This window comes from Echinococcus granulosus (assembly GCF_000524195.1).
Source record: "Echinococcus granulosus chromosome Unknown EG_S00025, whole genome shotgun sequence".
Taxonomy (NCBI): domain Eukaryota; kingdom Metazoa; phylum Platyhelminthes; class Cestoda; order Cyclophyllidea; family Taeniidae; genus Echinococcus; species Echinococcus granulosus.
Genome location: NW_020170405.1, coordinates 834,026 through 861,204, shown reverse-complemented (window position 1 = coordinate 861,204; position 27,179 = coordinate 834,026). Strand labels below are relative to the sequence as shown.

At 40.7% G+C, this 27,179-nt stretch overlaps 2 protein-coding genes across 2 annotated transcripts; one reads left to right on the top strand and one right to left on the bottom strand. All coding sequences in view use genetic code 11, as the record gives it.

Annotated features, from left to right (window-relative positions):
- Positions 1–231: 231 nt before the first annotated feature.
- Positions 232–17,740, top strand: EGR_04228 (Glycogenin-1; the record flags this gene model as incomplete). Its single annotated transcript, XM_024493477.1, has 9 exons — positions 232–426; positions 7,011–7,153; positions 7,406–7,595; positions 10,440–10,599; positions 15,237–15,375; positions 15,411–15,585; positions 15,752–15,925; positions 16,220–16,519; positions 17,558–17,740. The coding sequence occupies 9 exons, from the start codon at positions 232–234 to the stop codon at positions 17,738–17,740; spliced, it is 1,659 nt and encodes a 552-aa protein (XP_024352178.1).
- Positions 17,741–18,914: 1,174 nt separating this feature from the next.
- Positions 18,915–24,137, bottom strand: EGR_04227 (hypothetical protein; the record flags this gene model as incomplete). Its single annotated transcript, XM_024493476.1, has 2 exons — positions 18,915–19,097; positions 24,066–24,137. 2 exons carry the CDS (start codon positions 24,135–24,137, stop codon positions 18,915–18,917), a joined length of 255 nt encoding a protein of 84 aa, XP_024352177.1.
- Between the last annotated feature and the right edge of the window lie 3,042 nt (positions 24,138–27,179).

Here is a 27,179-nt window from a genome sequence, read left to right as displayed (position 1 = left end):
CGAATTGTAGCACCCTGATGTAGTCTAATGCAGCTCGATGGGTAGATAATTCTTATGCCTACGCAATCAGTTGCCGATGTTGGATAGCAGTGGAATGACCAATGCAGGTATGCTGTGGTCGATGAAGGTGTCAGCGGCCCTTTTTCCAGATATGGAAGCATCGATTCAGCACTTTGCATCAATGACCTGCAAAAATGCACTGTCTGATATTCTACGACACGCATACACATGATGGAGCAGGATAATTTGGAGCTAACGATTGTCATTCTCGGTGCGGCTTCGAGCACCAACCGCACTCAGCGTGGGCGTAGTTGCGCTTTATTTTCTGTGCAGGCTGTGTCAATCTGCCAAGGTGGATGCATGCGTGTGCGTATGCGTCAAGGCTTCGACGACAGCTGCTTTAACGATCCACGACCCTCCCCCAGAGTAATTAATTAGCGTGCATTTGAGAGGGAATAGTTCACTTGGTCTGCAAACTTGCAGCGCGTCTAAGGATAGCCCGCGTGCATATCATCTAGACAGTTAGATCACTTTGGCGCTCAAAGCCTCATCTGTTGAGCCCATAATGGCTGGTGGTGTGCAGTCCGATTGAAAATATAGCTACTACTTGTTAGGCTCTAAAACAACCAAAATGGCGAAGGGTGTATGTGAATGAGCTAAGCGTAGCAAGAGGTAATACCCATTTGCAATATGAAGTGGGCGCGAGGCGTCGTGCGCTTCGTACGCAAGATTAGGAAATATTGAGGGGTTCCAATTTGTGTTGGGGCACTGATAGTTCCGGGAGACCACTTGTTCCATCGTGTTCGACGTTCTTCGGGTTTCTTCATAAATATTGCAATGATGCTCAAGAGTTTGATCAGATTTCCTCTCTAAGCAGTTCTCTTCCAAAACTTGCTTTTTTGTGTTTCGGCTCATAGCCTATCTTCTTTTTCCTGATGGCGCATTAGGGGTTTCACTTGGTGAAATTTTACCGCAGTATTCCTGTCTAGCTGTATAGAAACCCGTTTTTATTTTCGAAACATTTGTCGAAATATATCAGGGCTCTCCATTAGTTCCATGTTAAGGTACAGAACTTGACTACTTTTTGAATGTCAGATTTACGAATGCAATGCGGCGATGATCAAAAGGTGAAGGTTTCAGGATCAGCCAACATTTCGTTCTGAGATGATTAGGAGGAACTACTGCTTTGCATGCAAAGTGCAGTGTTGCTTAAAATAAGTTGATTACATGAACGATTTGAAACACTGGGCATTTTCATGCTTATTTTTCAACTTTTAAGAGGTCAGTCAACCCCGAAGAATGTAGTGCCATGCAGTACTGCCCAAAGATAAGGGAACAAGCTCTACCCGAGGGGTGGTAAATATTGTGGTTTACAGGCTGCTAACCTAGTGTGCATTTATTGTTATTGAACCTAGTAGTCATAGATGGGAAAATTACTTTTTCATATAAATGGACGCCTCCTAATCCCCTGAAGACTTTCCTGTTAGACATTATTGCTCCAGAACAGCGGACTTTGCTGCTCTTCCTGTTGTTGTTATTCTTGAGCATTCAATGCTTACTACCTTGGTCGAGACTTAACAAGTAAAATCATAACCCTTCAGTTGTTATTAGCTTATCACGGCACTTTCAAAAGGCTCCCAGAACAGTAAAATATGAGTAGTTTAGCTCTTAAGCGTTGCGCTTCACCTCTGTGACGTTCTTCCAGGTATGCCAGCGATCCGCCGCCCTTCTGTACGCGGCTAATATATGTCCTGTGTTGCCCTGGCTTATAACGCTTTCAGGGAAGACTTGAGATGCTACACTACCACATACCAGGCCCCGATGTTTTCACTAAACCTGAAGTTCAACTGCTCCATAAGAATGAGCAGGTATTTTGTTTAATATAAATCGGGGCAAATTTTAATGCACATTCGAAACGCTTAGCTCTTAGCATATTCACGGGTCTTGTAAAGTCTCAAAGACAACAAATTAGAGTTATTCGACAAGGGTAACATTCAGATAGAATATCATGCACAAACGTAGTGGGGTTCGGCGTTTCCTATAACTAGCATATCACCAAACTGCGAAACAATGGGGTGGACACTAATTGTTTACTTATTCATGGTCCACCAAGCTTAACCCTTGATCAATCGTTCTATGCGCAGCGTGATCAATGCGTCTGCGGATATGAGTTACGTTTGGGATCGGACAGGATGCCAAACGATGGTAAATCGTCAGGTTTGAACTTAAGTCCCTGCTACAAGTCAATAAATTCTTACCTAACCTACGTATAAACAGAGATGTTGCATTGTAAATGAGGGCCCGTCAAGAAGTTCACAATAGACACAAACGGTTCGGTTTGACGCGTCTCCAACGGGATAAGCTTACAAAATTCGTATTCTTTATTAGGACGCAAAATAAGCAAGTAATTAAGAAACAATCCAGATCGCAAGAATATGTACACAAGAAGATGATTAGAAATGAGGCAACAAACAGCCTGTTTACAGTTCCGGATTTCGTTTGGAGGCACGAGACTGCATTCTGTCAGTGAGCTTCGGAAGACTGCCTTCGGTTCCACTAGAGTGAGGTGCACTAGATGTGAACTGATCCAGTGGCTGTTTCACCATGTAGTATATGACTGATGGATGACAATTCATATTAATCAAATTGAGAAGAATGCTATCAAACAGGAAAACAAATTTGGAAGTAGCAAACGTACAGGTAGCAGAACATTGGATTGCCCAAAACTCTGGTCGTAAAGAATTAATACTACCGACTAGTTTAAATAGATGAATTTTGTCACAAAAGTAGGCATTCATCTGGTTACAATTACTTGCAACCAATAATTCCCAATGCTCTAGCAATTCACTCTACCAAAAAGTATGGTTCTGCAGCATTTAAGTGTCAATGATAACAAAAACAATCATTGGATTTGAAGCAAAGCACAGAAGCAGGCTAAGTAGGGTATTACAAATCGAAAATGTTACCAAGGTTCCCTTTTTACCACCATCTGTCGAGCCAGCTATATGAAAGGCGACAAGAACTACTCACGTAAATATTCTTCTGTCTATGAGAACACCCGCTTTTCGAGACAAATCATACAAATCATCTTCTATAACCTTGGGAACGACCATTGCACACAAGTTTTAAAATGCGAATTTCGCGAACAAATACAAACAAGCCAAATCAAAAGCTCGATGTTTACACTGTTTGCGCAACAGCTAACAATTCGCTAAGTAAGTAACCCTGATTAAGGGACATCTGAGAGCTGTCAACGAGTGCACAAATTATTCCTTATACTCTACTTTTCCTTATGCTGGACGTTCATAATTCGGACTAATTTTATAGGAATCATTCAAAGGGTTGCAGGAAAGTCTCTAACATTTATACATTAGGTACAGAAAAAGTCATCTAGCTAGATCACTTTAGTGCGTTTATGTATAACATAATAGTAGCATTGGTAGTGGTGGTTTTGGATCAACTACATCTTGTTTAAGTGTTGCGCCCCAATACTTCCCTAAAGACAAAAGAGTTTTAAAAGGACAGTACCAGGCTTGACTAACAAGTAACCGCGCCGCCACTTCAGTCTTCACTGTTTGTTGCCATGGTTCTTCAGCCATACCCACAGCCTCTCAGCTCTTCCGTACGTCAATACTAATACCTTCATAATGACAGTTTGATGACCACCATTTTCAGATCACAAGGAATTTTCAAAGAAGGAAGTTTCAATGTGAATTGCCAGTTTCTTGTCTGTACATTAAACTGTGTGGAACCAAGAGTCTTCTTGGCTTTACCTCCGCTTTGGCAATAGGACTTTCTGGTCATGGCTATGGTCTCCCAGTCTTGTGTTTCAATAATTAACCCTTCCTCCTTATTGTCGTTCACTGTTTGACTCCAGAGATGACTAAAAATGCAGTGTTAATCAGTGCAGAATGTGTATCATCTCTTTAATCTGCAAACATAGATCCTAGTTTTTATAAACTGCTCACCTGTTCAAAGCATTTTGAAATGTTGGTTTTTGAATAATTTTATTTCAGTCGATTGGACTCAATAAGGATTTGTGCTTCAGCTTTTGCCACTAATCTATGGTAGGTAAGTAAAGGTAATTCACAACATAATTGAATAATTGATGGCACTCGACTCCGCCGCTGTTTAAGTGTCAATTATTCGTCGTTTTTGAACTTGTATTTTAATAAGACATCACGGTTATGCTAATTAATACTTGGTTCCAGCACCGTTTTCGGAAGGTGGTTTATTTCATTGGTTTTAACAGATAGCCATTTTGTAAGTACAAGCACTTTAATAAAGCAAATCGCAATGAGCTGTCCCAAAAAATAGTTCTAGTTGGTGCTTTAATACTTTTGCAGCCATATAGTCCATTTCCATGGATTTGGAGATTACATTGCAGGTTCAAACTCTCTGTTTTTTATATTCAAGTTTGAAGATGAGTATTTGGGGATGCACAGTAGGCGTAGTCCCCACTCCTCTCCGGTGCGCCTTCCCAGCAAATTGAGTGCAGTTTAAGTGGAAAAAGGTGGAAAAAAACGAATAGAGGAACCTCGAGTTGCGATTTTCAATATCGATGAAATACCAAGTAAACAACACGGTAAAAGTTTGAGGAAAATGCTTCAATTTTTCAGAAATTAATTAGTTTTGGCTCCAAGTTAAGGTCAGGATGCATAATAAGACTAGGTAAATTCAGAATTGCACTCCAAAAACTGATGTTTACCTCTTTTCATTACCACCTTTATTATTATAAGCTGTTTATTAAGGCGTTTCAAGTAAAGCAGTTATTTGGAGAATACCAGCTTAGCTGGCCCTAATAGTAACAATATTACTAACTCCCAAATACAACGTGGTCCACCGGATTCAAATCAAAACAAAATCCTCTGATTAAACTTTACAACTAATTTATAAATCACTGAGGGAGTTATCGGAGTTTTGCCAAACACGTGAAAGATTAAAAAGAATTAACTTGGGTTCATTCCATAGTATTTGTAATGCGTTGATTGTTTGTTTGACTCTCAGTTGTGGTAAGAAGCTACTTAAGCCCTTCGCCACTGTGCCCTTGCCAGGCGGACTTGCCTGCGGGCCATGCCAGCAGGGCCAACCCCTCTGTATGCCGCCAATGCCTTATTTCGTATTCAGGGAGGTCTCTGGGGCGCTGCAGCATTGCTTACATCTCACCGTTTTACAGGAGGGCTGGAAATAACTAGAGTTTTCCCGGATGTTTGCATAACTTGTGAATCTGAACTGAAATTATTTCAGGTACTTACTTGTAGAGACTCTATGCAAATACATGGCAATTCTAAGTAATCTTTTACGTGCAAAGAATTTGCCTTTTGAATCATAGCAAACAATTCTTGCTGTGGTGTATTAGCAAGGTTCTATCAAGCGTTTGGTGAAATAAAAGAAAAGCCAGGAGTACCACAGAAACCTGCCTTTTGGATGATTAGTTGATTTCACATTTCCAAATCGTTACTTTGTATTTTGCACATTTCTGAGCCCAAGATATAATGATTACGACTGCTCGGTTTATGCGCATAAGATCATTTCTTTAGATTTCACTTCAAGTTTTTGATCGCTGCTAAAACCTATGTACGCCAGCAACTTTAATTACTTTTTGAAGTTAAACGCCCTGATGCATACCGGATGGCGGCTTATCTTCCATTCAGCAAAAATGTAGTTCAAAAGAGCCGAAAACCAGATTTATGATTTAGAGGGGTCGCATCATTGAGGAGTGAATGCGGCTACGCAACCACTATTCCAACATGTCTCATTGTTCACAAGCATCGTCATTCAGATCGAGAATGCAACCATTTCTAATGGATAATTTTAAATGATGAAGGATCACAACCAAAGACTCGCAGACGTGTGTCAAGTAGTGATTTCGCGAATTCGGCTCAAGTTGACTCCAAGGCCTCAGTCTAGCAATGGGCACTATTACTAAGGTTTCACAGGTGTTCATAATTTAAATAACAAAGTAATATTCTGAAATCGCATAAAAATAGGTAGGAGGATTTGTGTGTGCATTTTGATACGTTGGTTGTTTGGCTAACTCCCGGTTGTGGTAACAGTCAAGTGGCTACTTTGGCTCCTGCCATAGTACCTTCGCTGGGTGGGCTGGCCTCCGAGCCATGCCAGTTGCCTCAAGCCCTACTGTGTTAGCCCAAGTATTATGCCTTCTTCCATCCTTAGGAAAGCCTTGGGGCGCTGCAACAGATTACACCTACTTGCTGAGGTTATGTTTGATTTGCTCAAAGCAACCCATGTGAATGATTTATGGCAAAAGGCTCGTGGTCATGGAAATAATCCTATAATAAGACAAGAAAAAATGCCACCTTGTTTATTTGAATTCAAATGCTCCAATAACGATTCCTTCAGAAATTTCCAATCCACTTTTCAAAATTAACGACTTTTCTAAATCTAATAATCAGTCCCTATATTTACAAGAGAATTGATATTTAAGTTGACGATGCTCGGTAAAGTTGTGAATGAAATGAAGGCAAACATGGTACATCCAAAAAGCTTTTTACGCAAACGATTGAGCTTGCATGTTTTGTATGGCTACCCTAAAAATTTAGGCTTAAAACAACTTCGCAAACAACTGTTTTCACATAGAATAGGAAATAAGTGAATGAGGAGCATGGCAATGCAGGTGATGTAGCACCGAGGCACGTCAGGGGAAAGCAGGATCACCGTGTCATGGTACTTCAAGACGATTGGTCCATCGCAAAGGACCAATCCATGCATTCAAAACTGCGGCTCTATCATACATCCGCACTAACATATATTTATTGCCTGGATTTCCTACTCACTACCCCTAAATGTTGCTTTATATTACTTTCAAACATTATCTCTTAGCAATTTTGTGTATTTCCAGTTGCTTTTGTGTAATTCCGTCAATTTACATTCTTTGGAGAAGTGGGCTTTGTCGTCCGATTGCTGCTTACTTGGTCACACTGGCGATTGTGGATTTAAACACAGAATTCCTGTTAATGCTCCTCTCATTAGATCACTTTCTTCTGCAGCTTATGCCCAATGACGATGCACAATCTACGTACAGTTTAGTTGAGGACTTATTCGGTGAACTGATTGACATTCTGCTGCTAGTATCCAACTGGTTGACGGTAGCTGTCGCTGTGGAGAGATACCTTGCCATATGCTATCCACTGTATGTACGCTGTCTATCGCACCATGTGCAGAAGCGAATTGTTTTGTGTATAATCTTAACGGCACTTATTCTCCAGCTCCCCTCACTTGCCAAATACTGGTCTGCGTTGGGTTCCCTGATGAATGCATTATCCTATTTCAACCTCTGGTTCACTCGAGTTTTGGTTCTACTAGTATTTCCCTGCACAATTCTAATATGCGTAAATGCGCTTCTAATTCAGGCAATACGGTCATCCTTTATTCTCAAGCACAGAATTTTTGCTCCAGCAGCTCGTGATTTTTCGAGCAGTGACGATTGCACCTCCAACTGCAAGTCCAACATCTCGGAGACAACACGGCTAACGGTGCCCTTCACAGTGAATGGGCCACTTGCGCGAGAGATGGGCCAGCATGTATCACGAGAGGAAAGGGCAATAATCATCAATCTAACCTGCCTGATCGCTGTATTCTTCCTCTGTCAGTTCCCGTTCATTTTCTTCTCAGTAGCCTTTAAGCTCTATGAATCAGGAGTGGACAGTGTTGACCTTTGAAGCGCCAACCTTACCTTCCTTCATGAACCATTTTTGTTAAGGGAAGGTTCTTTATATCAAACACTCGACTCAGCCCCAACCTCACCGCCAACAACAATAGCATCTGCCACCCCAGCAATCATTGGTACGGAGCTTGATATCCTAGCTTACATTCGAGCCCTGTCTGTTATCTTCCTGATGTTGAAAGGTGATCTTTACTTTCTACTTTACTGTGGTTTATGTAACAACATGTCTCGAGTTCTAAAAACCTTCCTGCATGTGTAAAATCTCGACTTTCCTTTAAAATAACGGCAAAAGCCCAGACCTATGTCTCATTTTGCAAAAAAGCGATTAATGGTTAAATCGGTGGATGAAAGTAAGCACAGCTATTATAGTGGAATGCTCACATAAACAGTGATGATCACTAATATAAGTTTTAAGAACGTCTATGGAAAGTACCTCTCGTTTTCAATGATAACCGTAAAACTCTGTTGATACGTTGGAGACTGTTTAAATTTATGCAAAATTTTCCAGTTGATATCTGAACTAGAACAAAGGACTTAATTTGGTGTTTAGTTGGTGAACGTAATCGAAAGTGTGTTGGCTTTGTTCACAGGTTAAACAGCTTTTCAAGTTGCGACTAATTTTTGTCCTGGGCGTGTGACTCGCATATTTCAAGTCGAAACTGCTTTTTCCCCATTTTAGGTGCAAACAGGAATCTTCCTGATTTGCAAAGTCAAGGAAAATTGTACATCGATGTTATTGCTGAGAAAGTTAAGCAAAATAAGGGAAAATTGGACATCGTAATGCATTTTTGTTTCAATTTGGTTAAACAAAATGGGTTTGTACTTAAAATAACTTAAGCCGTTGCAAGGATTTTTGTGATTGACATAACCTTTGTACTAATGAAGCAATGCACAAAACATTGTAACTATGTTGCTTTCACGCGTATTTTGATGTTTCAAGTGTGCTTTTATTTGCTCTGTCAATATTCCACTTGTTTTACACGTAACAGCTCAACATCTTTCATATCTACTACTTGGAGGATGTACAATGCCAGCTGAACAGGTTCAGTAACTACCAATAGAGATGTTTTAGAATCCATTTATGAAATTGAATCCTACGTTACCCAAGTCTCTGTTCGGTAGATCAAATGGTCCATGCAGTATTAATAATATTACGCCGTTGACACTATAAGTTACGAGTTGATACTATTAAAGGCTCACTCGATTCCACATTTAGATAATGCAGTAGATCTGCTTAAGGTCCAAAGTCCGTGTAAAGTGTGAGGTTTGTTTTCAGAAAAGATACAATTTTACCAAAAAAATCAAGCATTGCCGTGGTTTTAAGGTCCACAAATAGCGCACACTAAATTCGTTTGTGTTGATGCATGTTACTATTATTGGAAGACCTAAAAATGCCCATTCTTTTGTTGACGCTCTTTAGAACGGTTCCAGTACCTCATTAAAGGTGGCAACATTGATTACATGAGGAGGATTTTAAAGAGCATTGTAATATGGTCGGATTTGGTGAAAGGAATATTCTTTCCTATCAAAATAAAAAAAAATGTTTTTGGGTTCATTGAATGTGGGTTCTTTTAACTTCTGCTCTATAGTTTATAATTGCCTACTCAAACACGGTTTGTTATCAAAGTAGTGCCATTTTACAATTTCTTTGCAAACAGTCCCGATTTCTTAATCCTTAAGACCTGTATTGTAGAGGCCCGAGTCTTTCTCTCAGAACCAGAAAATATATTGGCGACATACAAAAGGGCAGGGGGTTTGGCTGGTATGGCCTTAGATGTCCGCGTAACCAAAACGAAGCGTTAAACAAACATTCAAATTATACCATAGCCCCTCTCTCCTTTCGAGTGTTGTCCTCGGCACTACCCTCTGTCAACCTCCCTAAGTGTTGCATTTGGCCTAACTGTCAACTGAGTAACCACTTGCATTCAGTTGTAGGGGTTCCTTCTTTAAAATACGCCTGCATGCATGCTGCTTAGAGGTATGAGGAGTTGCATAGATGCATATGGACGACTGGATAAAATGATAGACTTGAGATAAACTTAGCTAGAATCGTGAATGTACAAAAAAAGCAAAGCCCAAAGTTTGGTTTGCACGAACTCTGGGTTTTTTTGGGTAATGGTGGTAGAGCCTACTGATAAATGAAGTGATGAAAAAATCAAGCAAGTGCTTTCTTTCCATGTCATTTATAAGAATATATTTGCAGAGAGATTTCGTTTGCATCTGCGAACATCGTATTTCTTGTTTCTAAAGGTAAAAGTTTATTGTCTGGTGGGAAATTTGAGGCTGCTGAATGAGGAAGAAGTATCTTAGTCGACGCACGTGTTATCCTACTGCATGATGATTTCGGAAATCGTCTAGATTTTACTTTCCCAACCACATTAAACAATCTCATTGAACTTGCTCTAAATGATTAAATTTGAGTTGAAACTGGTAGATATGATCACTTTGATTTCAGCAAACTAGCAATTATGATATAGCATATTACCATTCCTATAATTGCTGATTGAAATCCACGAAAGGAGTTGAAACAATATGCGTAAACACAAGTAGAGGTGATATTTCTAAACTTGAATTAATGCCACAATATTTACCTTCTCCAGCCTCTTTCATGCGTGCTTGTGGATCAAAATATACAAATGAGTACATTTTTTTATTATATTTACCCTTCCATGTTACCAAAATCGTTCACAATAATGAACTCGACATTCGAAATTAAAGACATTAGCAGAACTGAAGCGCTCTACTATTGTAGTACTTCATTTTGGTTTCGCGGACAATTGAGGCTCCTCCGAACCGTGCTAGTGGCACCTCCCCAGCCCTTCCACAGGTCGAAAATACATATTCCGCCCCAGTATTAGCTCTTCTCTTGCCCTCAGGGAAGACTCGGGGCGCTCTATCGGTGGCGGCGGAAAGTGAAACCCATTATAAAGGACAACTGCCCTGATTTATATTACTGAATGCTAGGCTATAGTGGGGCGGAAGAAGTACACGTGCTGCGGATGGGAGAATCTGCCACGGCCCCTAACAGAAGGGCTGAAAATGACGTCTATCTTCGGTAACTGCCTCAGTCTTGTGGTCTACAGGAAAGCTATTAACACCTAAAGCCGTCCCCTTCAACCATCTAGAAAATTTTGTTAGGTAGCTGTTCGCTGTGCCTTTCTACTAGCTGCGTGTAATCCTCATTGATATATGGCTAGACAGCACTAAATTGGGAACAAAGTAGTAAGGCCAGTGTGTTGAAGATTAGCGATGGACAAACGTGATGGCCAGCTCATTCCCTCTTTCCTTAATGCAGTTCCCGAACAGGAAGAAACCCCAGATTTAGTAATCAGTGACTTTGCAGTCAGACATCTCAATTGCAAGCAAATTCGAAGACTGGTGCAGTCAGCTTGTCGATGTTTTCCTTACAGCACCGTCTTCCCTGTGGGCGGTTGACCAAAAGGACCGCCGACGCTCAAAGAGAAGGGGGCCATGCCATGCTTTAATTATTTGTTCAACTCTTCTTTTTAACGTAATGTCTGCTTGTAAATTCGGGACAGATTCAGGGCGCTATAATGCTATACTGTGCAAGCAATGTATGTGCTGATTTTAGAGAACTTTTTTGAGTTATAGAGTAGGTAAACATACGTGCCCTTTGCTGTGTCAGTACTGGAAATCTGAGCAGGTCTTTCTCAGCTCACCCCAAAATCCATACTTATTTGTAATAACAGGCCTCACAAAAGGCGCTTTTTTCTGCATTTTCTCCTGATTTAGTTACCTGTTCAATGGGGTAAATTAATGTTTAACTTTGTGCGCTATGGTGTTCAAATTCACTTATGGTGTTTCACTCACGTTTACTGCTGTTGGACACATTTATCCTAGCGAAGTACTGTGTTTTATATCTTCGAAACTGCTATAACCGTACGTTCATATTTGAGAATTCAAAACTGAAAATCTCCTCACTTTGATTATGGGTATAATTTGTGGAAAGAGGGTGAGGACTTCGAAACTTTATTTTGTTGCGATTGTCCTTACTAAGAAAAACATTGGTTCAAGAAAGGCTTAATGCGAGCTTTTCGCATGCATAATGTGAAAGGACGTGCCTTTTACGGGTAGAAATATTAATGCCAAGTAAGTTGCTTCCGGATAGTTATAAATTGCCGCTTTTAGTATAGACTTTATTATTCGGATTTCATGTTCTTTTCGGGTGTTTTGGATTTCATGATACCTTTTTCATAAAGTTAGTGTTCCTACTGTTCCAAGGTGTGTGATCAGTCATTTGGAGGAAATAAAAATTATTTGCTGTCGAGGGTATTCCTTGCTCTCAGTTCGTGTGTCGACGTTTAATTTACTTCCTTGCTTTATCTTTTACCGGATTTTCTTCGTTATTTGTCTAACACTTCGTTTTTGTTTCGTGAGCACTGAAGGCCTCCGCTATTGCACCTCCGCCCGGCGGCGTGGTAACCGCACCATGCCAGTAGTCCCCCAGCCCTTCTTAACGCCGGCAGTGCATATTCTGCCCTATTGTTATGTCGTCTTTGGGAAAATCTCGACGCGCTACAAAACAACCTTCTTTTCGTCTTCGTTAGCTCAGGGCTTTAAATAACACCTTCGAAGGAAAACCAGTTGATCCAATAATCCCACCCCAATTAAGAGAATCATGCAAAAAGGCTCCCATCAAACACTGACTACTCTAATTAGGTGGAAATAAAGATGCATTACCCTGTTGTCCTTTTTTTGATTAGCTACCTAATATGCACGAGAGATAACATCCAGTCCATGTTATAAGTGCCCATCACGGGCGCAGTGAGCGATAAACTTGAGCGCGAAATAATCTGCCTCCTTTTATGGTACGCACATTGCTACTATTTATAAATTTAAAGTTCAATTTCTGTCCCACCTGGGATCATAAAATTGTACTTTAATGCCAATAAAGCGTTTCCCCTGATTTTTACGATAGTCCCATGCTCTAGCCACCTTATCGACAGCCGCGTACAAACATTTTGAAAATGTTTAAATTGTGTTTACCCTGAAGTCGTGGAGAGTTACAGTAGCATGACCGAAAATATATTCCCGGTGTAGAGAAGGATGAAAGAGTGGTGACATGGTGCGGAGGCCATCCCGCCGAACGAAGCACGATCTGCGGAGACTTAAGTGGTCGCATAATCAAACGCAGAATGGAACAAACCATCCAAGCGTTAAATGCATTTTTCCTCTTTAAGGCCCCTCCCCCCCCCCCGAACAATCGACGCTATGCGTTTGGGGTGAATTTACCTTGCGAGAGGGACATGCTTAAGGCCAGTACAGTGTTGCGTTGTTTAACTATGCTTAATCAAAAGTTGATGTGTCATTATTATCCGACTAAGCAGCACCTAACGGCAATAGCAATGTAACAATGTCCATTTGAGCTAACCACACTAAACAAGTTACGCCCAAATGTATATACTTGGGTTTTTGAATGTCAAAACTAAGAAAATCGCATTACACGCTAATATTTTATTTTTGAATATCTGGTAACGGACAACACTCCCATCTATAGTCTTTCCCACTTTTTGATTCAAAAAACTTTTAAATTGATTGCAAAGTTTCTCTGAGTGCTAGAAGGCATGCGCATCCGACAAGGTATGCATTGTTGAATTACATTCCAAGTTTTCGTACATTGCGCTGGGATTTGAGTTCTTTTGGTTAATTTGTATGTGCTTGAGGGAACATTAGATGATGATCATATGTGCGGGATTTTCACCCATGTGGATGGATATTAGATCGGCTAAAAGATAAATCCACAAAAACTGCCTCCAGTTTGCCTACTTCAACTCCACCCTCTTTAAATTTGTGCGAAGTGTATGAGATCAAGGCAAGCACAGGGATATCAGTCCAACAACATTTCACCAAGGTAATTCTCATCTCAAAAATTTCAGCCCCATTTTTGGTTGACGACTTGCTAACCTGGAAAATTCAACGGCCGGAAGGTTAAATTTTGCATGCCGGTATGAAGTACTAATTGGAATTATGGATAGCTGGTTTATTAGGTTTTAACAAAATTCTTAAAAGCATTTGCAATGACTATTAATTATTTCAAAGTAGTCATCAACAATTTTTCTGCAATCCTTTGATGACGTGAGTTCTCCACCCGTCTCATTGAAAAATTCATACCGATCACATCAACGTATAGCATTGATTTACCTTGGCTTAATCCGAATCGAAAGTGAAGAAAACAAGTCACGTTCATTGTAATTTATGACTTCCGGATTACAATAATTTTTAATACTTATTATAGTACTAAATAAGTGTCAGTGTTTTGCAAAGTATATTTTTATCTGGCTTTTGTGAACAGATTAGTTCACTATCTTTCTCACATTTGAAATTTTTTGGGATGTAAAGTCTAAATAAAGTGGAAGATGGGAAAATCGGATGGCTTTTTTCGGCAGAAAATATAAAACATAAACTACCCATTCACAAAAGAACATCCACATCCCAAGATTATTTACATTGTTGAGTTCGCAGTTTCATTGTGACACATGTTTGCTGAAGTCCGCCTTTTTATAACAAAAGAGGTTAGATTGCGCCAATTATTTGACGGAGCGGGCGCCCATAGTCCCTGTTTAAAAAATGAACTCTGACCCCCTTTAAATGTTGACAGCCTGTAAACTCCCAATTCACTGCTTGGGTTAAGACGCCATCTTCTACGTACTTTTCTCGTACCAAAAGTAAGAAAATACAAGTAGAAGAGAGAAGCGCAGAATTTACCACATCACGCTATATGCTTCCTCTGCTGCTTACACAAGGTGATGCTAGGGTGGCAAGCAAATGCCTCTAAGTATATCTTTTACTATATTTTTGAACAAAATCATTTTCCAAACATCGTAATGCTTTGTTTTGCTATGAACGTTAAATTGTTTTCTTTTTCCTTTTGCAGTTAGCTGTAATTTGATGAATGCTCCCGAATAAGCCTAGTAATTAGGTAAGGTTCCGTTATCCTTTAGGGAAATGTCACCAATGCAGCAAACCCAGTCTTCACTAAAGTCGCGCCAAGCCAAAGTGGTACGGAAGAACATAAATAAATGACATATAGAAGGGTGGGGAGGCTAATGGCACGGTGGTCCAGAACGCCACATGCTCGGGTAAACAAAATGCCGAATCACTACAATGATGTGCTGATAATCAACTCTCAAATTCCTTTATCTAGTGCCATTTGCTTTTGCTTGTCGAATGGAATACTTTAAAGGATATAATAATTCAAACAAGTTGGGGAAAATTACTGGTTAACCAAAATCCGATATTTGTGGCTGTTGAAAATTTCGTTTAATTCAAATTATTTTCTTATACTTTCGCATGTAAATTGGGCATGCAATACGAGACTTGCTGCAAAGTGCTTGGTGTTTATCATTTTATCTGTTCGTCATTTAATTTAATAATTGTTTAAGTTAACCAACACCCATCTGAATTAGCGGAGTTGTGGAACCGGTCACTCCAAGCTCTCCCAGTCGGCGTTTGCGTGCAAAGAGTGTGTTCCCTGTGAAATGTGCTCCAGGTTTTTCTTCTGGTATTCATTTTGTTTTTTTTATTTTAGTGGCCGAAGCGTACGTAACACTTGCCACTAATGATGAGTACTGCTGTGGTGCCTTGGTCTTGGCGGACTCTCTCCGAAAAGCAGGAACTACCAAAGAACTCGTTTGCATGATTACTAACTCCGTTTCGGATAAGATGAGGTTAGCTACCAACTAGATTGTATGATATTTATCAGGGCGACCCTGGAAGAATTTTTCGACCACGTTGAGTTGGTTGATGTCTTGGATAGCAGCGATTCGGAAAATCTCAAGCTTCTTTCAAGGCCCGATCTTGGTGTTACCTTTACGAAGCTTCATTGCTGGCGACTCACGCAATATTCTAAATGCGTATTTATGGATGCAGATACTCTGGTAAACCGCCTCTGCTTATTTATCATTAGTTTTATTTTGATCCCAATGCTCAATTTTGCCCTCTTTATTAGTAGATATTATATTCCCAATGGGCGAAGTTTTTCTTGCGCAATTCAGCGTTCCTCTTACTACCTTTTCCAGTATTTTTTCTTTGCTTTTTTATCAGGTCTTGCAAAACATCGACGATCTTTTTGAACGAGAGGAATTAAGTGCCGCTCCGGATCCGGGCTGGCCGGATTGTTTCAATTCCGGTGTTTTTGTATACACTCCCAGCCTAGACACCTACCGAGCTCTCCTTGACTTTGCCCTCTCGGAAGGCAGTTTTGATGGTGGTGACCAAGTAACCATTTGCTTGCACAAACTTGACTTTTCTTTGTGTTATCTGATTCCTCATTCTTTTTAATAGGCATCTTTGATCGATTTGAGAATTTTTTATTTATAAAGGCACTTGATGCACCGAACAATAAGGGGACGAGTCGGCTTACCGGGTAGTCTTTTTAATTTGTCATTTCAAGTTGGAGTTCAAGATGTTTGTTCCATATTATGCCTGATAGTTTTATAACAAGTAACAAAAATAACGCCTACTAGTGGTGTAAGCCGCATACTCATTCGCCCCCGTGGTGGCATTTTGCAGGGTCTGTTGAACCTCTTCTTCTCGGACTGGTCTACCAAGGATATTCGTCGTCACCTTCCCTTCACTTACAATTGCATCTCTCAGGCTTTCTATTCCTACCCGCCTGCTATGAAGCGATTCGGCTCACAAATCCGTGTTGTCCACTTCATTGGCGCGGCGAAGCCCTGGCACCAGCAGGTCAACCCCGAGGCCGGCAGTCTCACGCCTTGTGACGAGATCAGTGCACAGTCTTTGCGGTTTCTCAATTTTTGGTGGCATCTCTTCTTCACTGACATCAAACCAAAGATCAGTCCTACTGTTGTAAGATCACTTTCCTCCTCGTCTGTGCATATTCTTATCATGCACTGCCCTCGCAATTGAGCTCGAAATGCTTTTGCACTCCCGTTGCATTGGCTTTGTATGTGTTTTTCGAGACTTATCCCATTCTATACCAATATTTGCCATTCTCGGGTCTGTTGGCCACTAATGGTGCGCCTAGACGACACTGGACACCCCGAAATTAATTTTGCAGCCGCGATGGTTGTGTTTATGGCACAGATGTGTAAGCTACAAAACTTCATCAGTTGGTCCAACCTCTTAGCACAAGTCATGTAGCTATATTTTAATGCAAATTTCACGTCTACTCCATGCTAGGATCGCCCCCGACCTACCAAAGTGAGTCTTACTGGGAAAAAGAAGCTCACTTATTGTGTCGTATGGTCATCTTCTATCACTTCATCCTGGATGTTGTTGCATTATTCTTTTATTATGGAACTATAATAATGACGTTTCCTGCCTTAACGCTACTGGCAGTCTCTTTTATGCTTGTGTTTGCTTTTCTTCATGGAACTGTAATTTCGCCTTCCTTTCATGTTGTAGGACATGGTAAGTATTATTATTTTTGCATGCCTTAGCTATAACCGCTAAAGCACGGGTGAGTGTGCATGATCGCAGGAGGTGGCCTCCATTTCCGGTTCGAATGGGCGCATAACTACCGCTCGAACTGGGGTTGAAGCCAGCTCGACGAGTTCGTCTCATTCACGTTTGTAAACAATTTGTGATTCGCAGCTCTACCAGTAGACGATTACTACAACCGCTACAGGGAGCACTAGTTTTTTTCTCCTGTTGCGTTTTTTGGTGTGAGATTTCTTTGAGTAGACCATCCTGCCACTTTTTTTGTGTTTTTGAAATGGGTGCTGGACCACTTTCTGACCAAAATCTAGCCTTATTCAAGTATAAAGTTGTTTTATTTTTCCTTTGCCGTGCATGTGTGAGTGCGTGTTTAGAAGTGAGTAGTTAGGTATCGGTATTTTATTAGCAGTGTAACCGATGTTAAATCCTCTCCCGTTTTCGCTATAGGGTGGCTTAGTTGGACATCTGGCGACTCTTGAAGTGAGCGAGGGTCCCATTCTACGCTCACAATCACTGTCCCTGCCTCCCATGGATCGTCAGGGCAGCTGGGAGCGTGGTGAAATCGACTACACTGGCGCTGATCGATTCTCGAATATTCAGGCTGCTCTTGATAAACGTCTGAGTGAATGAAGAGCTTCCGACATCCACTTGCCCTCAGTAGATTATCACCGATTTGTATTCTACCGATAATGTCCTCGTTGATCACGCTAGTCCCTTACCCACCTTTTAGCACACGCCTTGACTTTCCAACCCTTCGACAATGTGGTTTTGTTAGTCTTTCTCTTCTCACCCCTTAATCAATCTTGCCTTACTTCTTCCTGTTTTCTCTACTTTTTGTTTTTTTTCTTTAAAACACTTTGTATCATGACAACCACGCGAAACCCAACAATTTTTGTGTATTCATGAGGCAATGCTAATGGTGTTGACTGTCAAGACTTCTTGTCATATTATAATGCAAAAGCTTCACAAATCGGTAATCTTTCATCCTTTTTCTTTGCACTTTACTTGGGAACGTCCGTCTAAGCCTGCTCGATGTGGCACCCCCACTTTGGTTTCCCCTAGGCGATGTTTCGTGTATTTATTGTGTTCTTTCATCGAATTTGTTCACACTTCATCACAGGTAGTTTGTTAGTCCCACTTTCATATCTTAGTGTCACTCTCATGGCAATTTGGTGGAAATGATACCTTTTATAAGAATTTTAGTGATCACTAAAATTCGTGTGACTGTTAGGGAAGCATGAGTACAAGGGCAGGTGACAAGTACTTCTCGATTTTTCTCTGTCGTTAAGTCCTTTACGATGCCTTAAATTTAGTCACTATACACTAGTTGTCTGTTTTACTTCATTCTGATGTATTTTTTCACCCAAATTTTGGAGGAATTCGAGTTTCATCTATGAAAATACTCCATGGGGTATAGGGTAAAATTAGCAGTGAAGTCTGTAGCATTTCCACACTTTCGATTGATGTGTAATGGAATGGTTGGTTTCAGCAATGAACAAGCAAACACTACCAACAAAAATGTCTGCAGGCTTTATTGCAACTTTTTTGCAAACGCTAACCAAGCCGTTTATTAGGGGAAAGAAAACAAATTTTCGACCATGGACATGGTTCCCAAAATTGGTCCCTGTGATGGCTCATAGCAACTTAAAGTTGCTTTAGTACAAACGTGTTGGCCTTTCTTCGCCATACTTTCTTCATACCTACTATTGCAGTATGAACTGGGTTTGAACCTAAGCCAGACCTACACCCCCGCCGCAAGATTACCCACTCCATTCATTGTCTTGGCGACTGGGTGTGTGCGCGCCTACCTACGTACACGAGGGCCAAGCGCATCGAAAGCGCTGGCGAAGGAAGAGCGGTGCGCGGAAGGGATAAGCGCCTCCTCGGCCGCCTTCCATTGGTCTCCCATTTCTCCGGCCTTTACCTCGCCTGCCAATCGATGGGCACGTGGCTGTAGAAGACGCGACCCGATAGCACATAATCCGACCTGTCAAAGATCGGAACCGTGTTTTTGATCCAATGCATCAGGAACTTTTAGACTAATGCTCGTTTTGTGCCACCTCAGCTCACATAACGCCTTTTCTTGCTGTCAACTGCGACACATCTGTAGGGTATACATAATGATTGCTATTGCAGTGCGATGTTTGTTTCGAGGTTTAGTGTGGGTTTTCTCATTCACAAGCGTTAGATACTAGCAATGCTTGCAAAATGAATCAGTGTATGGATAATATTTAAAGGCTTTGGAGTGATGCTAGCCCACTTGGAGGTATGGCACCCACGGGATTCATCTGCTTTTTTCTTTTACAGAGAGCAAGTACTCTATTGCACTATTTTATCGGAGGTTATTTAACAAGTCATCTAACACACTGACCTACGCAGTATTTACGACTGACGGTAGTGATTTAAATTTGATTAAAGGATCAGTTATGCCAGAATACGACGGTCAGCAGGTCATTGCACACCTAGGGAATTATTTATATTTGAGCGCCATAGTTGGAAGGATGGATGAAGTGTGCTGTGGTCATTTCGAAGACACTGGAAAGGGAGTGATGGTAACAGAGAGGTCGTCACACATTGCTGGAACTCTCAGGAGTCCTTTGATTAGCTAAAGGTCTGTTTACTTCAACTTAATGGATACTGATTGCAGAAAACATCAGTAGATGCGGCAGCATTCCCTAGTTCCGCAGTAGTCCAAAATCCCTTAATGGAAAGTGTTCCAATGAACAGTAGTTTTAATCATTGCAAAATGGTACTAACTAGGGGAAATTTCCAAGAGGAGTTACTTTTGCAGAAATTTCAATAGAAAGCCTAGCCTAGGCTTTTGTCTTGGGTTACTCAAAACAGACAAGCTGTCACTACTTGCTATTGGTTCAACAACAAATGTGACTCGTTGTAATGGGAAAAGGAGAGTGTTTTCACCCACTCACAACGTCCAAAGTAACCCTCTAGCAATTCTCATCCAGTTGACGATGCTTACTCAATTCTCATGACCTCAGTCGCCCGAATTTATAATAATTTCATTCACATTAAAGCATAGTAAATTACAGCTCCCAGTATCCATTGTAAATGAGGTTTTATCAGGCTCATGCGTTTAAGTGTAGGTACCAAGCGAAGGCCACTGTCGAGATGATGAGGTCATGAATATTATATGGCCCTGCAAACAAGGACGAGGCTAAACTAGCCAACAAATTTAATAAACACGAGGATCAAATCCACACTTATTATTCTAATCATCTCCAATGTTGTAGAGATCGCGTGTGTGTGTGCTACTGCGTGCGGCTGTATATCTGAGGTCACCGCGCCTCCGGTTCACTCGTCCACCACACACACCTGCCTTGTCCTGACGCCGTAGCAGCAGCAGCAGCAGCAACCTCAAAGATTTAGTAGACGTCAATTTTTAAGGGACACGCTGCCTCTTTAAACTAAAAAAATTCCCACAAAGGGACAGGATGACGCTAATGGAGAGATGATTATTTATTCATTTCCACTATAAATATTTGGAATCCTGATTACCTGGTGTACAAACTATCTCTCTTTAACCATTCCTAATATGTTCCACTCTTTTTTTCTGAAAACTTTGGGGATTAATCGTTTTTGGAAGAAAGAACTCATTTAAGGATTTACTTTAACATTTTCTGCAATTTTGCCTAATTAGTAGATTCGCCTTCCTTTTCAAAGACTGAGCGAAACCGTGGTTCGTACCATGCGAAGGAAGGGTATCCACCCAAGCTTTTAAGAGGTAAATCTAGAGAGCTCCTAAAAACCCCTCTTAGATTTACATTTTCAATTTGCAATAACTAGTCGATTTACCGCCATTTAATCAAAGGTTGAAGTTATTTCAGACGCTTGTAAAACATACTTAAGTAGTCTCAATCTCATTCTAATTAACCAGTAACTCTGGCACTGGGGAGGATGTGAATCACTTTAAGAGCATATTTAAAAAAAGTTGTAATAAGTTGCTTTTTTCATGTGGTGTCGTGTGAGCATTTGTGAAAATTAACAGCTTCTTATTAAAAAAATGCATTTTCGTGATATTTTTGCTCTTGCATGCTCTTACTCTGAAATGAACTCAAAGCAGACGTCGATCACAAGTTAAGCAGTTTTCTCCAGCTTGTTTCATCTCCCACCGAGCAGGTAGTATCTGCCTACAGAAGGCAAAGCGCTGACTTTTCACTTAGTATTTCCACTCCTAGCTGCAAATATAAAGCAAAAGCAACGGTAAATAACTGAACTAGGCACTTTTTCCACAGATAGAAAGTGATATAGTTGTAGTGAAATTGATCCGCGATGTCAAGTGTCCACTTTTTCTGCAGTACCGCAATCGTGTGATCTCCAAATGCGATCTGTCAAGTGTGAACGATTAAAATCTGTCCCAACAGCTCCTTGATAGCGTTTCATTCCGCTTTGCAGGCATGTAATTCAAGTCTAGGTATGCAAATTGACGGGTTTGACAACCACTGTTTTCTCAATTGGGGCAAGGAGAGCATCTCATCTTGTTTAAAACATCGGTTTCAGAGGACGTGGAAATGTTTATATTTATTGACTTAAAATATGCATAATTAGTTTATCTCAAAAACACAAAAAATAGCTTTGCAGTTCAGTTTGCTTTAGTTTTCTGCACCTTAAACATTTTGACTTGAATGTTTGACCTAACAGAAGCCCAAGGCGTAACAGTAGGGAAGGCTTTGGCAATCCTAGCTGCACTTCAGTTTTTATATGATGCTAAAATTAGCCCTTCCTACAAAGACTGGCTGAATTCCTTAGTCCACGTCTGACGCTAGATAAGGCATAAATCATAAAGCTCGCCTTTTATGGATTAGGTTTTTGTATAACCGAAATGTTAATCATCCGAACGGGAAATTCATTAGGGTTTGTGCATCATTTCAAACTTGGTAAGAGCGTTTCATTCATACTTCTTGATATTTTACTTGTAAGATTAAGTTGGTTAAACATTTTCTTATAAATTAGTTTGTTTGTATATCCTTCTAATTAAGCACCGAGAAGTTCCCATGTTTTGCCCACTCACGTTTGCCCTTGGCTCCCATTCAAAAAGCACCTGCATCATGGCATTGCAATACTCCGTTCGATCTTTCAATAAACATTTTAAAACACATTTTGATTTATCAGGTTTGCTAATATGAATACGGCGAATCTATCCTACAAAGTGGTACGTGGAAGGGATCTTTAGGTTCCGTTCTACTTACAGCTCATTAAGAGGTATGTTTATGACCCACAAACTTCAGATCGTAAACAAAGCATGGAAGACGGTTTAATAAAGCATTCTGTTAAATAACTTTAATCTCGATCTCAGCAAGGTATTCTTTTCCCAAAGCGCAACCTTTACAGTTAATAACGTTTGAAAATTCCAACTCGTTGACCAGACATCAAAAAGCATGCATTCAGGCCAAAGTCCGCATTCGGGTTAAATGATCATTGCATTGAATAAATGGCAATCTTTGGAAAGGGACGCAAACGTTGGAATAATTTATAGAGCTTGATTAGAAATTCCCTAAAATTCTACCTCAAAGTGGCATTTTTTATTCCTTTAATCATAGGCCCAATGAACACTTTTGATGGACTGACAAATCTACTGAAAGCACTCCGACTGTACACGAGCCGCAGAAATCAGCTATTTCCACCTTCAGGACTTATGTACTCAAGGGGTTACCGGTGTCACCTAACACGTAGAAGATTGTAATACACAAATTTTTCTTCACAGTTCAATTTCTTGTTTATATCACAGACACTCTTATAACCTAGATTTTTCATTACAAGCATTTTTTGATGCTTAAACCGTAGCAACTCTGGATATGGTACCATTTAAATCCTCCGTTACCTCACAAGGTCTTGCATTTTTTCCTGTGAACGGAACTCATCACAAAAACGTATGCGTAGGCTGCATGTAACTGAATACTTGCCTTGAAAATTAACCAGCATATTTTTCAAATCTCTCCACATTACAAAAAGTGTGTGTGACCCCTCTTACCTCATCTGGCATCCCCTAAATGTAAAAGATTATGAGACAAAATTGCTATCCTTCGCTCCTTCTGATAGTTTTGCCTACATGTGCCTTGGAATCTTTGTTTATAGACCGCATGTTATGCACTAAATGCACAGTTTTCTGGGAAGTACAAGCTAGTTAGGCATCAGAGAATCTTTAGAGCAGAAGAGAGTAAAGTGCGGATGGCCATTAATGGCCCTCAGAGGTGTATCCTCTTATAATGCAGTAATAGTTGACCTCAGTGCAACACTGATGGAATCGTGTCTACACATGTCCTGGAAAGATTCAATCGTGCAAATGGAAATAAGGATTCTATTTCACTTTACATTTATATTGCTTTTACACCTTGGAATTATGAGGTGGTAAGAAATAAAATAATGTTTACGGGTCAGCATTCGTTATGACGAATAAGGCGTGTTTTAACCCCAACCTACATTATCTCCTTTTCCACGATTTTCACGATTGATTAAACTTGAAAAATCTTCTAACTTATGAACATAGTTCAGCATCATTGTAGCGTCCCAAGTTTTTCTTTAAGACAGTGTACGGTAGGGCTTGGGGCCACTGGGATGTCTCAGAGGCCAGCTCACCCAACGAAGGCACAATGGCGGATCACCTGGGTAACCTCTTTATCAAAACTGATGAGTAGATAAACGGCCAATGTATTACATATCCTCCCTCCTCTTTTGAGCGTCGTTCCCGGCGCTCCTCTGCGTCAATCTCCAGCATTACCCATCACAACGTAATCGGTGCTGTCAGAAAAACAGCCACGAGCTAACCGTGCCAGTCATTGAATTTTCATGCAAATGAGGAGACACTTGACCGTAACGTCACTGGAAGTGGATCGACTTTCTTCCTATATGGGAACTGGATTTGGGGATGGGGAATGTGCCGGCCATTACACGCGTCCATGGCCAGTCTTAGGAATACTGACCTAAAAGTAAAGTCACGTACCAAAGGGCGAGGCAGGGTTTTGCGGCTATTTCTCCGTGCCACGTTGCTCTCAGATGAAAGCTGCCCAGTCATGTCTGTCTGGTTTCTATCTAGCTAGTAAAGAGGTGGAAAAGGTATCGCGTATTCACATAGTTAATATCTTCATGCAGACACGGTAGATATTCCCGTGACGAAACTTTTCTAGGTGGGTCACAGCTAGTGTCACTCTCTTTGTCAAAAGCTTTCTGAAGAACACAGAACTGGGGTAGTTGCTGAAGTTAGACGTAATTTTCAGCCCTTCTGTTGGGGTCTTCACCGATTCTCCCATCAGCAACGCCTGCATTTCTTCCTCCCCGCTAAGGTTTACCACCTAGAAGTAGAAATCAAGATTGGAGGTACTAGCTTGGCCTGCAGACCAGCCCACCCGGTTAAGGTACATTGGCGGAGCACCTAAGTGGCTCCTTTAGCAAAACTGAGAGTCAGACAAGCAGCGGAGTATTATCCTGTAGGGTTTTGACACATTCTTAATAGTTTTTTAACCTTGCATCAATTAAATCATTTTTTTCATAGTTGAGGGCTGCACAGCACCGCCTCTGGGTATTTCTCAGTTGTGTATTTCTGTAGATGCACAAATATTTAAGGCAAATCTAAACATTAATTGCAAACTCTTTAAAGATAAGGTCCTGGCAGAGTATACTAGTGCCAATATTTGGCTTTTCAGGCTTGCTACCTTCAGCTTATTTATCATGAAACTCAAGATAAAATCTTGAGTTCCTCCAAATAAAAAGTCATTTTGATTTACAATTCTTTCAGCCAACCATCAGGTTAGTTAATATGGAACTTTAAGGAGGTATTACCTATTTATGCACTCTTCGTCTACCATGCGTCGAATATCACTAAAGAACGCGAGCGTCTGCCTTTGTAACAATTTCATCCATTTGCATCTTATTTTGATAATATTTAGAAAGTCAACCCAATCTAGTAAACTCTTTTGTACTATTGAAAAGCTTGTAATGACTTCGCACCGGAAGCGCTTCGATCTCTGCCAAGATAAACAATTCAACCTAACCCATCTTGCTTTAGATGCAGTCTAGTTAATTTATGCATTGAAAAACCTTGTTACAACCCCTCTAGTGTTTGTGTTTAAACTTACTGCGAATTCGCCAAGCAGAAGGTAGAAGAGGAAGTGAAGCAGTGTTTCCCATGTGTTGCTCTTGCCAGCCAGGTACCACTCAGTCGAATGTTTTTTGAACTTTTGTATTTGCGAGGCTTCTGTTAAAATGCGCTTGAAGTCTGCTGCAAAAGCATTTCCCACTCAAGGCTATTCAACAAAGTACTTATGCAAAACCTCAGTAAAGCAATGGTACTGTAGTGCTTTACTTGTTTGTCTGACTCTCTGTTTTGGTAACGGGCCTCTCAGGGGCTCTGTCGAGCAGCCTGGCCTCAGGATTATGTCAGTAACACAAGCCCTTTTATGCGTTAAAACTATGTATTCTCTCCGAGCATTATGCCTTCTCTTGTCATCATGGCAGTCTCAGAGTGGCACAGTACGACTAAACATTCAAGCATTTTGTCAATCCGTTGCACGATAAAATTTGAAAACGTTTTCAGAAGCAAGTTCAAGGTGATGCCTAAATCTCCAGTTAAGTGTTCATGCGAGTTTCTGCCACAACATTTTCGATATTGTGTCAAATAGGTCATATTAATGTGCAAATAAATCAAAAGGAAACAGACAGCAAAAGCGTCTTGCCTAAATAGGGTACTGGGCGCTGCCCTTTAATGAAATATGTTTGGGGCTTGGCCTGATTTTACTGTACGTGACATCTTTTCAAGAGGGCAAAAAGTTCACCTCTCTACTTGATGTCAGTTTGCATCTGCAATGTGCATCCATGTTGATGCCGGGCATAAGTTTGGTCCCAACTTCACCTTTCTTACCTCTATATTAGGCTCAAATGTGCTTACTTATGTATCAGATTTTTTAGCATCCCCACTACACCGAAACGCAGTCTTAAGATAAGTTTTTACACTGACGCGTTTTAACACCTCCAAGACGGAGTATTTATGAAGTCATTTACAATTGTATAATTCAAATATTACGACTGCCGAAAGGTACCAGGATGGAAACATTACACACTCTTTAATGAGCGATGAAGATTTAGGCCAGTGGAGACACTCTATCAATTAGGTGTTGTCTCCAGCTCAGAGACCGCCTGCGGGTCCATAGCATCTCCGAACGTACGATTTTAAATGCTGCGAATACCGCCCGCTGAAAGTGTTTACACCAACATGCCACCCGATACATAAATCTGACATTCGTGCTTGTTTGCTACTGTGTTAAAGTAGAAAAGTAAATGACACTGTGACGTCTAGTTTACGAGATTTTGGAATTTTCAGGCACTCGCCTTATCTGTGACAGTTATTAATTAATGGCTATAAATGGTAAACAGAACATGACCACAAGCGACTTTTAAATTCCACATCTGGGTATGTACTTACGTTCCACAATCCTATTTAAGATAATATCTCCTTGCGGACAATCTCAGGTTGCTACATTCTTTTAATGAGGATATCATGCATAGCATTTCAGAGATCAGTAATTGTTCGCAGGCAAACTTTTGGCGAGTAAGATAGGAATAAGATGTCATGTCTTGATTTAGCTCCATAATGATACTGGCACCTTTTTCATCAGAACTGGGGACTAAGAAAGTCTGGAATTGCCGAGCTTCGCGCACACATCACCCACCTCCGATAGATGTCTCGGTGGGGCCCGACGTGACAAACTGTCGTGGGCTATTTCGAGGCACCTAATGATGTCTGCTGTCGACAAATGCACTGAAGGTCAAGCATCCAGACAAGAAAAAAGTCAATTAACAAAATTCAAGGCAATTTCCCCAGTGCATTTTACTAAAGCAGTAAATATGCGTTTGCACCGCAGATGGCAAAGAATAATTATTTTATGCATAGGCGGGTAGTTTAGCGAAAGTGACGCTGAACGGTAGCAAAAGCCGAAATATTTTGAAAGCACTTCCTAAATTGTATTTAAAATAGCCAACCTTGAACCGCCTAATTAAAAATGTCAAGTAATGTAGGAAACAGTATACTAGACACGGGGATTGTGGTGTGTTAATGCAGTGA